This window comes from Telmatherina bonti (genome assembly GCF_933228915.1).
Source record: "Telmatherina bonti genome assembly, chromosome: 9".
NCBI classification, from domain to species: domain Eukaryota; kingdom Metazoa; phylum Chordata; class Actinopteri; order Atheriniformes; family Telmatherinidae; genus Telmatherina; species Telmatherina bonti.
The window spans coordinates 23,936,340-23,953,093 of NC_136627.1; the positions used below are offsets into that span (position 1 = coordinate 23,936,340).

The following is a 16,754-nucleotide window of genomic DNA, read 5'->3' on the forward strand; positions in this document are numbered from 1 at the left end:
CAGGAGAGCATATGTGTTGATCAAATTGAGACCACACTCATTTTTATATGCTCATGTACTTACTCATTTTAAATAGTTTCAAACAAATGACGTAACAGCTCCCAGCCTCAGATCCTCATGGCTCATGAAAAAGTTTGAACAAGCGATAAACTGTATATCTTTGATCTTCCAGGACGGGATGATGTAATGAGGTGGGGGTAAACTGAGAGAACGAAAATTATCCCATACCTGTGCTGGTGTTTCTATTTGACAGAGTTTAAATACTTTTCAAGTTTATAAAATTAAGCAAACATATTACTGTTATTATTTTGATTAAAGAAGTTTGTTCCTTAATAAATGGTTTGTTCATTTCAGTACAGTTTATAAAGAGTTATTGCTGCACTAACATGCACTGTAATAAGTTCTAAGTAGTGTTTCTAACACCCAACGTGCAAAGCTAATGCTAATCCACTACTGGAAGTTGCACACATTGTGATAAGAGTGCAATGCTAGCTCTACTATTGGAAGTGCAAATGATACTACTGAAGGTGACTTGACCAGTATGAGAGCTGTGCACTGAGTATTGTACTGGGTGTTTGTTTGTTCATTACTATGATAAGAGAAACGTAAGGTTGCATGCTGTAATTACAATCTTATTTAATTTGTGTTAATCTACAGCTATATTTATTTACCCTGACCTCAGTTGCATTTCGTAATACCACCCCTCCTCCTTGCAATATGAAATAAAATAAGTGAGGAGGAAACATCACATCAGCCTCACAGTCATTTCTCTGAACAGCATTAAGGAGTGCTCTGGCCAGCACCCCAATGTGATCAAATCCAGAGTCAGCCCCTTCCAGTCAGAACATCACTGTCCACTATAACCAAAAAGGTCTGTGTGCACGTCTGCAGAGTCCTAGTTTGCACACACAGACACTGAAACCATGTCAGGAGGCCAGTTATCATGGTTAACAAGACTAATAACAGCCAGGATTTCAAGCTAATGTGATTTGCAGTTTGAAAGAATCACATTGTTTTTCCAAGGGGCTGAGAGCTACATTTGGTTTTACCGTATTTATATGCTTTCAGCCTTGTGCTAATAAGGTTCAGTTCTTTTTTCTAATTGATAAGGACTAAATTCCTCAGGTTAAAAGTGACATAAATTTAGCTAAATTTAGGATGGCCACAGTAATCCCACCCCAGCTTGTGCTTCCAGGCCTGCAAAGACTTTACACTCTGGAGGTGAAGGAATCACTGGGGTCAGATTTTGCAGCAAAGAGCATTTTCTTTGTTCATTGAAACACAGAAGACTGGTTTGTGATTTGGAATGTGCTACAAACCAGAACGAGCTCTCATGTTCTTTAATGGAGGTCTGAGACACATTATTATTAGACTTTATTCTTAAATTCATGTCCAAATAAGTTTATACAAGTAATGGACACCATATTTTGCATACATCAAAGTGATGGTGGCACTTAAACAATTGTTCACTGATGATCAGATTTGGGATTGGATTTGCTGTTAACTATAAACTTTTGCACAAATTCAAATGAGTTTGTATGTAAAGCCTTTGGCAGACTTGTTCAGAAAACAGTAGGATTCGTTATTTGAGAACCTTGAATATTTTAATGAATTTGAATGTCATATTTTAATTTTTAGTTTCTACTTAGCCACTGACTGGAGGCCCATACGATGAAACTGGATAAACATACCTGGGGTGGCTCACAGAAGTTTCTGATCTTGATCATATTGCGCTTACACATAAAGCGTGGAGGTTGCATCTCCTGACCAGTTGCGATCATGTAGAAACCCTGCAGCTCAGCCTACTTCACTATAGAGAATTAGACAATTACTCTTCAAAAAATAGGAGGAATTCAAGCACATTATCTGGGTCAAAAGCAACACTCGTGAAACAGCAAAAGCCAGGGAGGAATGCTGGCGGAAAATTGCAGACTCTGTTAATGGGTAAATTTGTGAGATTATATGATACTAATTAACCGGGTCACATAAGTGGACAGCACTTAGATCACGCAGTTTCACTTTATAACAAACAAGAAATTTCAGGCAGCGTTTTTCCTCAACACTCTTCCTTTCCGTTATGTTATTTTTGTTAATATATATTTATAATAATTAATATTATGTATATAATAATATATCATTATTCCTCCCTGTGATGCAGTTGTGTGTGTTACAAAAATGAATGATTCTGTACTTTTGTCGTGTGCAACCATTACTATTAACCTCAGTATTTCAGATGCAATCCAGATATAAACAGGCTTGGGAACAAGTCATGGACAAGTACAAAATCATACTTCGAAGCAGTCAGTGACAAGGCTTCATTTCCTCATCAAAAAAAGGTAGCATATGTCCCTAAAAAACTCTTTCTCCCTTAAAGTGCTCTTTTCACAGTGGATTCAACAACATCAACGAGATGTTTTAAGAATGGGCCGATAATTTTCCATGAGAACTGACTAGTCAGAAGGTGGTGCTTTTATACTAATTTTTATCCAATCCAGAGCATATCTCGCTGCAGTTAGCAGCGTAAATAACCATTGTAATTTACCCCAGTAAGAAGTAAACCAGTGACGTAGGACAGAAAAGATACCTTCATTAAAAAAAAAAGAAAAGAAAAGAAACATAAACCCCTTGAATATCTTTCCACAGAAGCTCTATAATAATAATCACATTTTCTTTCAAACCAGAGTTTAAAAGCCGTTGTCACTGAAACACATTTCTCTTTTTTTTGGTCCTTTTTCTTTGAAGAGGCAGTTTTATGATGAGTCTTCAAACTTTATGACCACAGATTCAGCCACTGCTGCATGCATGGAAAAACATTATCTCTGTTTGCTCTACAACAAGGAACACTTTGGTCCACCAATCCTGTTGGACAGGTCAAGCCACAAATGAGTCACATGGGCAGGTAAATAATCACCTTCCATCTCAGCATTATCAACAAGCATTGACCCTGGGGATTGACTTTTTGCATTTGTTCACATCGGGGGTAAAATAGCAATTTGTTGATAATGCCAAGTCTATATGAATGTTTGGAAATCCCAAGTCAACACGTTTGATCAATATGATTTGATCCTGTTATCTGTCTTTGTTCTGAGTAGATTAGTAAAACTGAAAGGGGTTTTTGCTAACGTAACAGTGGTAAAAAGGTGAGACAATGCCAAGGACAGAGAAAATGGGTGATAAATGTGTGTATATGCATTTAGATGCACAGAATGGCACACACCCTGTACCCTTATCTGTCTCACAGGAGATGAAAGCCCTGCAGGTTGCCAGCAATCAAACAAAGAAAGGAGGAATGCCAGGAAAATACACTGATAAGCAAGTTAAAGAGCATACAGAATGAAAGAGGAAGTGTGGAATGAAGTGACAAAACTAAGAGCAAAGAAGCAAGAAACACGGAAGATGAAAGAAGAAAATATTCACATATACCCTGAAGTGAATGAGGTCACTTTACCCATGAGCCATTTATACACAGAAAGCAATGTATTTCTCTGGAGGCCAATCAGATAACATCAGCCCAGTGGGCCGCCAATATGAGCCAATCACAACCACTGTCAGTGACATCAGCTGCTCAGATGGATCCAAACAGAGAATTTGATCAACTGAGAAAAGAAAAAAATTTAAACGCTCTTCCTTTTGGAATTGAAAACTTTATTGAATTAGACCCCAAAGTCTGCAAGCCTGTGCTCCGGTTTCACCAACAATATCACTTACTTTGTGAGGGAAGGACTACTTTTCATGCCCTCAGTACCATTTGGCACCAAGCACTGAAACTAAGTACAGTGTAGGCAACTTGAGACTCTCAACAAATAGCAGATGTTCCTCTTATCAAGAAGAAAGCAACATCTGGCTAGCATCTCAACTAAAGGGAGCATAAATCCAAATGTTTACATCTGAGACTTAGTGACAAATGTGAAGTTCTGACATAACTCATGTTATTTATTAACTGCAGTTCTCATTGGGAGGAGTTTTTATTGTGCAGCAGAACTTCAGATGAGAAACAGATATGGAGTCACTTCTGTCATCTCATTCTTTCCGAAAGTGGTTAATTATCTTTTCAGCTGTCTGCTCAACCATAAACAGAGTAAAATTACACCACGTCCCTTTATATTGCCTCTTTAACAACCAGTGTATTGTAAACAATGCACATGACATCTGCACTCATGCAGGTGTTTGTCTGTGAATGCAGCAGCAAGCTGTGAAGCAGCAAATGAGCTTATTACATGACATTCGAGCACAGCAAATCAGCACAAACTTAAATTTATCACAAAAAAAGGTGGCTGAAAAGTTATATTTTAATAGATTCACTGAATAATTTCATATCTAAGGACACATCTGCATGGATTTGTAATGGTAATATCTTTACAAAATTTAATTGGAATCAAGTATCAATAATACTAAAGAAAATACTGTTAATACTCATTTTAAATTTTTAATTAGCCTACATATTATATGCTCTATGTTGTTTGTTGGGATCAGAAGTCACCACACTATAAAACTGTTTAAAAATGCCAGTTTCATAGTGATGTTCTGCAGAATCAGTAGATTTAAACACAAAATGACAATCCAACCTCTGAAATGTGGTATTTCATGCTGCTGGTCTGGCCAAAATTAAGAATGGGAATCAAACAATATACAAGCAAGACATGCAGAGAAGAGAGGAAAACGACAAGAGAACCAAGAAGCTAACTTAAACAGCATTTGCATGAATTTCAAGTTACACTATATGTTTATAATATGTGACTGAACCTAGCGGCTATAGCTGCAGCAGCAATGTATATGTTTATGTATCTACATGTGATTGTGGACATGCAAGATGTTTGCCTGAGAGGAAGACATGTGTTCTAAACAACAGGGCAGATGTTCTGCAGGCAGAGATGGGCCTCTTTATAGCAAAACACAAAGTTGTTCAAAGAGGGCCCACTGACCCCTGGACAGAGTGACTCAATTAGCTTCCCATAATGAGACTGTGCTGTGGGGGGTGTTTGTATAAGCTTATTAAAACATAATCCTGCCTGCAACGACATACTGTAACATGCCAGACAGACCACCACTGCAACCTCAGTGTTAGCTCACAGCAATTTGATGACTTCATTCCGCAGAAATAAGATGAGAGATTTATTATTTATTTATTTACATTTTTCACAACATTCTAACTTTTTAATGAATAGATAAATAGATGAAAATATTTTCAAGGCCTTTTTGCTTGATGCTAATTTTTTTAGGTAAAAAACTAGGTTCTGTAGCTCAGTGAATTTTCTTAAATATGTTCCTAAATTATACTTGAGATTAATACTTTATTAAACAAAATATAAATGAGAGCACTTTTAATGGCTGGTGTCAAGATACAAAACATTAAATAAAGCTGTTTGAAACGTGTTACACATTCTTAAGAAAATTGGAACATGGCTTTCCTGCAGCACAAAGGCCTTTTCATTCAAAAGGCTGCTGTTTGACACACAACCACATTTCATGCATATGGAACCTTTGCAGAACTCTCATTGCTCAGAAGACTTGTCATAATCACATAGAAAGTCCTCATTCAAACTTTAAATTCCTACAAGAAAGGCACTGAAGTAATTTAGTGAAGTTGATGTTTTAAACATAGTTTGTAAGCAGATTTCTGTTTTGAATAATGAGCTGGACCCAATCAATGCATGAGCGCCTTTTAATCAGGGCCCCAGACATATTGCATCGCATTACAAGAGCTTGAGCAACACTTAATCCTTAAGACAATGTACAAAGTGGACCACAGTCTACTGGTTGGATGGGTTTTCCATCCCACAGGACGATTAAAATGGTTAATGTTTCTCAGTAATCCCACTCCAAGGGCTGAGCTCAGGTCATTACGCTGGTAATTATCTGAGGGGTCCTAAAAGAATCCTTCATGAAGTTTGAGACATCAGAACTGATTACAGAGCTGCTCTTTCATGTTGAGTCAGAGTTCACTTGTTACCTAAACGATTCTCAGACGTTATGTAAGAAAGTGTTTATGGGACTGGAAAGTTCAACTATCACTTGAGTTTTTACAGCTGAAGAAGTCAGCTGACCAGCTCATCTCTTTCACACCATAAATGCATCGAAAATTGATTTGACTGGGATCTACCACAGTGTTAAATCGTAGAGCTATAGCTCGCCACCCGCATTTCTAGTTCTAAATCAAACGGTAGCTGTTCATGGACTCAGCTTGATGTTTCACCAGATGCTGATGAACACAAATTCTTTATTTATGATTTTTTTTTCTATGCTGTATTTCAGCCTGAGTTTGGTTCACATGTCCATTAATTTCTGTATTTTAGCCAACACATGGGACCCAGCATTCACTAATCCAGAGAAAGGATAAATATTTTATTGAAATGCCCCTTTTTTTTATATATGTTTCTCATCCTTTACCAAACTATGGTTTTAACACTGAAGTTTTAGCAGTTATATTGCACACCACTAACTAATTTGTAATGTGGAACAATGATGTGAAATAAAGATTCAAGGTGCATCAAGAATTTCAGAATTAAGTTCAAGCACCAAAATGATGTAAGACCTAGAAAACCATCATGGTCTTATTATCTTTAAAGAAATCTTCTTACATTATCAGCGTGTTACAAGAAAAAGGACAATTTGTGTCCCTCTCCACCTAATAAGTAAAATGTTTTCATGACTACTGGCCACATTACCATGAGGCTGGATATTTGTGTTTGGAGAGTATGTCACTCTTCTTTGATAGAAAACTATAGTGAAGAGATAAATGCATTGTGCTTGAGAAATGTAGGCTCCTCCTGACCGTAATATTTTCTGGCCACAAATATGATGCTAATCCCATTAGGAGCTGTATTATCCTCTTCAGAGTGACATGTGCCATAGATGCAGCTCTACAAGGGCAGAAACTGATCATCTCCATTGGACATATGATGATATCTCACACTATGCCATGCTCTCCCACAAATGTCTGAAGAAATGAACTGCAAAATAGTATTGTTTGTCAGATAAATAGTCTGTTATATTTAGTCTTCTACTTCAGTTGAAACCATGTCAGAGGAAGATGGAAGTAGAAATTATGGATGTTAATCTAACAACAACTCACGATTCAATTTAATTCCAATATTTGGGGTGACGATTTGATTCAGAATCAATTCTCGATTCAAACAGATTTTCGATTCATAATCATTACAACTAAATCACAAAAGGTGCTAATTTCCCAAGTAACTTCATTCTTCTATAAGCTAGAAAGAAATTGCGACATGTACAAACCTTGTTTTGCCTGACATTTTCCTGAATTTCAATTAGGAAAAAACAACCCAGTAGCCAGACCATCATTCTGCTGGTATGATGCCCAAGAAGACAAGTAAAAAGATCAATAAAAACAATTAAAACATTTTTTATAATGGACTATTTTTATTTGTTTGGAAAAAAAAGATTTTTTTTAAGAAAAATATTGATTTTAAAATAGTGAAACAAAAAAATCCAGATTTTTTTTCAGTCTGGCAGTCAATCCAGTCAATTTTTTGTCTGTTTGATTCCCCACCTCTAGTATTAATTCCCCATGCTACAGTATGAGGCCTTTTAGATCGAGACCGAGAGGGAGATTTCCATTTGTGGCTTCGCATATCTGTCCATGTGTTTTTCACAAAGACTGTATCTTTCACTGGGCCTGGCACTGTAGTGCTAAAAAAACCCTCTCTCCCTGTCATAGCTCCCGTGGTTTGGGAACCACTGGTTTAATTTTTATTCATGAAACATCTACTCTAAACTCTCTGCTATTGATAGAAATGTGTATATATTTTCATTTCTTAATTCTCATGAAAGTACTTTTGCTCTCCTGGTAATTCAGCAGACCTTATGTTCACCTTTCTGCTTCAGAGACAATTTTGAAATCAAGCAGAGTCTAAAGTAGAAAAACAACACTTTTTACATAAAGGTGAAGTAAAATAAATAATTCTGCAGGGCAATTTGAGAGATCTGCGCACCCTTGCCCCAGGCACGTTTCCTGTTTGTTAGTTTCATGACTGACAGGTGAAGATTTCTTCTAGACAATAATCTGTTCTTCTAGCAGACAGGCAGGTATTACAGTCAATCACACAAGCCACAATGTTAAATCACGGGCCTTTTCTCAAGCTGGCAGCCTTGAAGACACAACAATGGGGTTTTTCCTGCTAAAATATCAGTGTAAAGTGGAGCCATCTTGACTATCATAATTAAACCAAATGGTACTGCCTTAGTTTCATCCACTGGCTGGAACACATACTCATCTGCAGCCTGCCAGACGACACAAATGTTTTTTTCTGTCTAGCATATCATTAGTGCTTCTATACAAGTACAAGAGCTTCTCTGCCCATTGTTGTGAACTGCGGTGTAGACACGTAGCTATGAATAGAAGGAAAGGACTATTTTAGGCAGTTATAATAACACGATCCTGCATAGTTAGAAGTCTTGCTGCCAACAAAACCTCTGAACCTGAGACTATGTCTGTGGAAAGTGCATTTAACTTTTCTGCAGTTTTTGTCAAAATGTAGAGTTTTGAGATCATTTTGGAGAGAAGTGTCGAGTGTGATCACAACTCACTTTGTGGTAAGTTCAAAGGCTGTTGTGTTTCTTCATGTTGTCCACTAACACAACTTATGGTGACCATTTATCAGGAGAACTTCTCAACAAATGTAAAAGGAAGGATAATATGCCTCAAAAGGTTAAATACTTTAATGAAGTCTTGATGAAATGTGAGATTTTTTGGTCAAAGTTCTTCAGCACTTATTACAACCACGCCGATTGATGCAGTGGTGCCATAATTTAAACTGATAAAAAGGTCCATGTTTATGGAATTTTCTCATATGTTGGTTGTTAAGTCTATTCATTCATTCATTTTCTACACCCCTTAGTCAAGTTAAGGGTCACGGGCAAGCTGAAGCCTATGCCAGCGATCATCAGACGAGAGGAAGGGTGCACCCTGGGCGGGTTGCCAGTCCATCACAGATTGTTAAGTCTATCATAGAGCTGATAAACAACCATTTTGCATGGTTACACTTGTTGAAGTGTGGAAGGGAGAGTTCCCACACTAAACCTTTGCAAGCATGAGGAGGACATGGAAACTCTACATAGAGGGGCCTCATCAGAGATATGAACCAGGAGAGATATGGACTTTCTTTGAGGGAGAGTTCTAACCAAGACAACACTGTGCATATCACATTGTGATATGTTGACTATAAAAGTAATTATTATTTTTAAAAAAAGATAATCCTTTGATTAAAACTTCTTTTTATCAAGTTGCTTTTCAGCCTTCCTGTGTAAGAACTATTATATAACATGCCAGCAGTGACGTGAAAGAAATAGATGACAATAGCCTGAAACTAATGCTGGAGTAAGCAAACTGATTTAGATCATTCTTGCAAATCTTATAAGGTCAACAAGTATATTGCATTTCCTTTTAATCAGTTCATCTTTGTTTAAGATTAGCACTTCACTATAATCAGATCTGTCTCAGAGACTGATGTCAGGAAAAAGCCAGGAGAGAAAAAAAAATCTATCGCAGCCTATTTTTCAAGAGAGGTGATTGGTCACAAGCCTGTGCTTTCATTTGTCCCAAACACAGCCTGCCCTTGAACAGGTTATGTTTGCAGTGCAAGTTGCCATGGTAACGTACCCCAGTAAGAGGTGAACTACCTTTGAAACAGTGAAAAGGTCTATTCATCCTCCAAGCGCACCCCTCACCCCCCACTAACCAGTAAGAAATCCCCATTAAAGAATCAACAGGAAAAAAAAAAGTTAAATATTTCACATTTTATTTTCTTCCATCCATTCAGCTCAACAAACTTCTCACATATATGAGTCAGTCAGACACGAACTGGAAAAAGAAACAAACATACTGTTAAGTACCATTTAGAGGTGGACAGAACAGCCAGTGAAAGTCACTTATATATGTAAACTCCGATTTATCCCAATGACATTACAAACATCATAACTGATTACTATGTAACATACATAAGGACATATGATCTTTCATACATCTGCTCTGTATTGCTACTGATTCACAATCACCTGTTGGTTCCGATGGAACAGATGAGTAGACAGAGCGGAACAACAGGCTTCTAAAAAATAAGAAGCAAAAAAACACTGAATCAGTCTCTTTGGTGATTTCGCCTCGTTTACTGTGTAATCTCAAAACAGGAGAGAGCTCCAACACACGGACCGACAAAGATGGATAATTATCTGTTTAAGGCCCTCACGGGAATGACATGGAAAGACCCTGTAATCATTCAAAACAGCGATGCGGTGCAGTAAACAAGCAGGTTGGTTGGTTTTGTATCACTCCCGCTAAATAAACTCACACCTTTTGGCTTACGTCCTTCACCTGCTCCGACAGCCAGTTTTAAAGGATTCCACCATTGTTTCGAAGGACACTGCATGACTGGTGATGTGTTAGGACTGTGAGCAATAAGTGCAATTTACGGTGGTGCCACCTACACCTTGCTGCAGCATTTTAATAGTAATAAGGGAAAAAAACATGGCTGTAACATGCTGGATTAGCCTTTCAGTTAAAATGAACTGAAAACTTGTTAGCCTACAGTGTTACTCAGGACAAGTTGGTTTGATCATCAGAATCAGTAAGAATTTCATCTTTACATCCTCAGTTTCAAGCTACTGTGATAGGTTTGTGTCAGTGAGGGATTCAGGGTCTCTGTCCTTTGTGGTTGAAAAAACATGTAATGCCTGGAAACAAATTTATCCTCAAGATGTCACTGATTTAAAAAAAAAAAAAAAAAAGATTACGCATCTACATCTGATTGTAACCTAGAGAAGAACGAGTTAATATACATTTGTTAAAGATTCTTTTCCTATAAAAAGAAAGCAAGTGAACTTGCTGATGGCCGTGATTTATCTAACAAGGTGCAGGTTTAGCTTCAACAGCAGAATAATTGCATCTCTGATTTGGGTTTTAAGCTAAGCGATTCGTAATAACTTCATGTTTTGTGAAAACAAAAATGGATATATGACTGTCAGGAGTTCTTAACAGTGTAAAAAGACATAATATAACTTTAGAGCAGGGGTGGGGAACCTTGCCCTGAATGTTTTTGATGTCTCCCTGTTCCTAACACACCAGATTCAAATGAATGAATCACTGTGTGGATCTTGATAAACTGATATGTGGAACACCTGCAGGATTGTAGCCCTTAAGGACCAGTGTTCCTCACCCCTGCTTTCAGGGAACCAGACCAGACAAAAAAAAAAAAAAAAAAAGTACACTTTTAGTACGTAACATCACCACTTTAACATGTTTCCTCCACATCAGCTCATATTTCCTCTGGACAAGTCCAGCATGTTATGTGGTCCATATGCCAGAAAACTTTATTTAGTGTCATTATTTTTGGTTGAACGCTTGTCACAGTAATCTTTAGGAGCAAACAGAGGTTACAGCCTTATGCTCTTTGTCCTTTCCATGTCAACACAGGGCCTGTTCTGATCAAGCTGAAACCATCCCCCGGTTCACTCTGCTGACCTGTTGCACCAGTGAGTTCAAGTCATTCCGACCAGCTCATCTGGGGTCCTCTGTGTGACTGGAAAAAGAAGTCCTAACATCCAGCTCAGTCCCTTCAAATCAATCAACAGTTCAATCTTTCAACCAGTCAAAGGAAAATGGGCTCCCTCCATCCTACTAGACGCACACATACTTCTTCCACCAGGACTTGGACAGCATTTTCATCTTATCAGCTGTGCTGCGGACTTTCCTTTCCCGCCGTGCTCTCCTATCAGAGTGCCGTAACCCCACAGAGATGGCGGCATCAAACACCTCCTTCAGATTCTTCTGCGTCAGTGCCGAGCACTCGACGTACGTAACGGCCCCGATCTTCTCCGCCAGTGCTCTGGCGTCTTCTTCCAGCACCGGCCTCTCCCTCCGCCTCGCCAGCTCAATCAGCACTTTGACGTCCTGCCGCAGGTCGCACTGCGTGCCCACCAGAAGGACGGGTGTCAGAGGGCAGCGGCGGCGGATTTCGGGGACCCACTTTTCCCAGACGTTTTGAAAGGAGGCGGGACTGACCACACTGAAGCAAAGCAGCAAGGCATCGGTGCGGCTGTAGCAGAAGTGGCGGAGTTTATCAAACTCATCCTGACGGGAAAACAGAGAAGAAGACGGTCAGCAACACCAAATGTCAGCGGAATCAGTCACTGAAAACATTTCCTAATTATGAATCATTCCCTACCACTTATGATTACGACTGACCACACACACAGAAGGCCGTCAACACGCTCAGGCTCAGCACAGGAAAGGGAATTGCGCCAATAGCTGTTCAATAAGAAAACCCTCTAAGCAGTGTTTATATTAAACTAACATGCAGAACAGGCGGGTCCCGCCCATTCGTTTATATCATCTGCAGTAAATCTCTTAAATTAACACACTGGAGCCACAAAGCTTTGACTGACAAGGCCCTCCCACGTCACTGAGTACACAGATTAAAGTTGGTAGAAACCTGACACAAACCTCTCCTTTGTTGTATTTAACTCTTTTCTTTCCAGCACACATCCTTTTCTGGCCAATTAGCCACTTGTCTAAACTGACTCCCTACGATCTCACAACACAGCTGAAATCTACTGACACAGTTCAGCTGCTCATTTGAAGTCCAAGATAACAAAGCTGAAAACATAACACACACACACACAAGCTTTGCAATCTGATGACGTAGATCCATCTGCAGAATATGAAAACATATCAACATCTATTAGTGAGGAGCGACTTTGTATATCAGCTTCAGCGGCAGCTGTTATCATCCCTTCTGGATCCACTCCCTCATCTCTGCTTTGTTGGCACATCCTGACCTGTTTCTGGCACAAGTTCCCAACTGAGAAAATTGCATCAGTTCAGTAAGTGCTTGGCAACTCTTATCAAACTGTATTTTGCCCGAGCTTGTCTGCGTGTGTGCAGTTTTAACACCGTGTTCTGTGTGAAGCATGGTGAGAGGTTTTACACGTATTAAGGGTTCACTAAAAGGTTTATTCCAAAGAGCCAAGCTCTCTGTGATTCCATGTAGAAGTGGCAGCGCCCTCACGGCTTTTGTGAATTTCAAATATGCTGCTCTCGGGGCAGGGTGCTGCAGCATGGAGCTGGATTATGAAACAAGCACCCATGCCCCAGAGAAATAGAAACAGTGTTTCACAACCTGGTGATTTCAAAAGCGAGTTAGTAAAACTACCCAGCAGACTGTATCTCTGTGCTCTGTGCTGAAAAGAACAAGGGCAGCTAGTTTTTTTTTTTTTTTTTTTAACAAATAAATATTATCATTAGGTTCAAATAATCAAATAATTCAAATGAAATTAAACAAAGTCACGCTCTCTGCAGATTTTTTTTTAAAATCAGATCAACAGCCACATTTAAGCACGTCCAGTTTACAATAATATGGAAAAAAAAAAAAAAAAGATATAAAGCATGGATAAGCAGCAAATCCTCACGTGTGCGAGGCTGGAAAAGGCAAATCTTTATACTTATTTCAGGCTTAATCCTGCAAGACTGGAAGCAACATATGATTTTTAGACCAGGTCCGACATTTTTATGCTTTGCCTTTTAAAGCCTGTTTATTCAGCACGTTTTATGTGATGTCATTGTTTGTATGACACGTGCCTAATGTTTCTTGTTTTTTTCTTTTGTTTATTTAGATCATAAGGGGCAGTAATTCACCATAAGATCACAGGTTTTATCTCTGAAAGATATTTATGTAACAGTCAGCACCTCTATTAATGTAAAGTTAACAAAGACAAAAAAAGCAGCTTTTGATTCGACTATGTTTTCTTTGACTTGAGAGATTAAAAATGTATCATAATAAATTACTTTAACAGTGGTTTCAGTAACATTACTACTGTAACGTGCTGCAGTTTCACTCTGGACCAATGTGGTGAATAGATTAACCAGCAGATGAACTAACCAATAAATGTGATGTTAAGTTGCGATCCATAAAGGGTACAAAATAGTAATAAGTTCTGTCTGTATGTGTACAAACTGCACTCACCTGTCCCGCAGTGTCACACAGCTGTAGTCTTACTGGGCTCCCGTCCACCTGGACCACAGCTGGAGACACAAAAACAGAAAGAGAGAGCAAATAAATCACAGCTGTCAACATGGCGTTAAGACTGCATATAAGCCTCCACCTGACACTTTACACAGCATGCACACCACAATATTCTCCGCAATAAACAGAAATTGGACAGTTGAAAACACAAAGCAAACCCCTCTAAAACCCATCTCTCGCCCACCCACTGTGCCAGTGCTCTGCTAATGCTTTAGTGTTGCTCGGGCCACTCGGTGAGCTTTGTTCTGTGCAGGATTTTGGCAGAGACCTCTCTGAAGTAGTCAAATGGGTGTGGGACGGGGGGGTAAAAACGAAGCAGATTTTGTTTATCCAGTAACTCCCTTTCAATAGGCCTCATTTCCAGATTGGAAAAGTGGATGAGTCATCTTACAGCCAGTTTCATTACAGGGCCATTTATTCTTTTCAAAAGGCTGAACACAACGCAGGGCAGCAGGCACATGGAAACGTTTACAATGCGCCTGAAGAGTGCGGTTGGTCATGTCCCCTGATCAAAGAGTTTGCTGGAACAATTCATGCAGTTAGACTGCTATCACAGCATCCCGCGCTTTGACAGAAGTGAGGAGAAAAAGGGGGAATGAGGTAAAGGAAAGAAAAAGGAAGGAGAGCCATGCTTAGGTTATCATCGCCGAACACCTGACATATGATACTCCTTTGATTTTCTGGAGCAAAACTAACCATTGTCTTCCCCCTCACTGCATCTCTGCCACCTGTGGCATTCCGTAACTTCTCAAAAGTCGGCCTTCAAGTGGAACGGCCTGATTCTGAGTGCTCAGAAATGACATCACTATTAAGGGCCCCAACTGCACAATCACTCTCTGTCAGTTGAGGGCGAAAGACAATCTCTGCCTTAGAGCCATTGCAACAGATGTGCCCATTCCAGTATCGAGGAGAGGGCTTGTGGGTCAAGGCTGACAACAATAGCCAGAGTTGTGCAATTCAAAATCCCTGAACCGGAGAAGCTTTGTGTTCTGTAAGGCTGAGCGAGAACTTGTCTAAAGGCGGTGTGTGTCGTCAGGGTTTTTACAGGATTTGTCTCTGCAAAATTGTTAGTTTTACTGCTCATGTATTTAATGTTGCAAGAGATTTTGTGATGATTAATAATTAAAGATGCTAAGCTCTAGAATTCAATAAGCAGGGAAGTGTGCGTGCACACCAGCAGACAGTCTGCTGTGGATAACGTCTCAATAACCTTCAATATTTCTGAAGGGAAGCTGAGCAGGAGCAGTCTGGAGATGTGATCGTGAATCAGTGAAGTCCCCAGGTTTCTTGATTCCATGACAGTACTGATAAACTTCAAACAAATGCTTACATGTACAAACAGATACTGAATGGGTTAGTCATCCAGTTTGGAAATGGAAACATTGCCAAATGGAAATGTTGCTACATCAGGGAGGATACCTGAAATGTACCTATCTCAAATTTAAAAGAGATAACACAAGCACATCTAAAATTATGTGGAATAATGGGGGGTGGGGGAGTAGAATTTGCGTGGGGTGGGGAAAATGTGTACATTCAAGTAGCTGTGTAAAAGATGAAGAGAAGATCGTGCGAGGATCTGGGAATTAAATTAGATACTGATTCAGTTCTAAGACTGAAATCAATATGAAGAATAATAGAAAAAATGCAGTAGAAGTTTTGTTCATTTTATTGATCTAAGTTGAATCCAACTGAACGCTGGAGAGACTTTCATTGAGTGCTGATTTTTTTTAACCCCTTATCTCCGTATTTGCGACAAATGATGAGAAAATCTATAATAAATCAACATATTGATTTCTGCTCACCCGAAAAGTCATCAAAAGCAGTGGGGACGTATTTGGTTGGATATCCGTTCGTTGTATAGCTGACGACCAGGCTGGTTTTCCCGACCGCTCCGTCGCCGAGCAGGACGCATTTCAGCAGCCGTTCCTGCGCTTGCCCCGGTCGGGCAGGTTTGGGTTTGTGCGGCGGGACCGGAGGGGCCATCGTCCGTCCGTAATCCATTGCGACTGAAGGTGACATTCAATGGACCAGCGCTTTACCGCGAATTCATCGACATGCAAAGGAAGGGCCCACCATGAGAACAGATTTCTGTCTCTAGAAGTTTGCCAAACGCTTCTGATCGCGAGGGGAGCTGGTGCGTAAAACCTCGTCCAGCGCGCTGTCAAATCCAGCTCGGCAGATAACCATCCCCAAAGAAGTCCTACACTTGGCAGATTTAAACGTGAGGGTGGGTCAAAGGCGCTTTATGTTCCAATAGTTTGACTAGTCCCACCCACTACACCTCCCACCGGCGGAGGGTTGCGCCGACACACAGTGTGTGTGACTTTGAATCAAAAAGGCTCCTAAACCATTTGGAACATTTCTTACAGTAAATAACAGAGCAGCTGCTGGCCAATTTAAAAAAAAAATTAATTCTTACTCTGCGTTTTAATTTATCTTGCATACTTTATCATTTAATTTTTGTCTTCTATTTTGACTACATATCCCTATTGACCCTGTCAGTTGAGAGGCCAGTGTGTCTGACCTGGTGCAAACAAGTCCAGGCTTGTTCTTACCAGAATGGACTTGGAAGTCCATTTTCAGCATGACATACTAAATAATGACATTTCATGCAAACACACACCTCCTGACCCACTTAAACTGTTTCAAGCCAACAAAGAACAACTAGCGGCCACAAATTGTAACTAAAATATAATGAAAAAGAAAATGAATAAAATA

At 39.5% G+C, this 16,754-nt stretch overlaps 1 protein-coding gene across 1 annotated transcript; it reads right to left on the reverse strand.

Moving 5' to 3' along the window:
* Positions 1-9,857: 9,857 nt before the first annotated feature.
* rhoub (ras homolog family member Ub) lies at positions 9,858-16,228 on the reverse strand. Its single transcript, XM_079246575.1, has 3 exons — positions 15,839-16,228; positions 13,977-14,035; positions 9,858-12,085 (listed from the first exon to the last, which is right to left on the reverse strand). The coding sequence occupies exons 1-3, from the start codon at positions 16,053-16,055 to the stop codon at positions 11,633-11,635; spliced, it is 729 nt and encodes a 242-aa protein (XP_079102701.1). The 5' UTR covers positions 16,056-16,228; the 3' UTR covers positions 9,858-11,632.
* Positions 16,229-16,754: the final 526 nt, after the last annotated feature.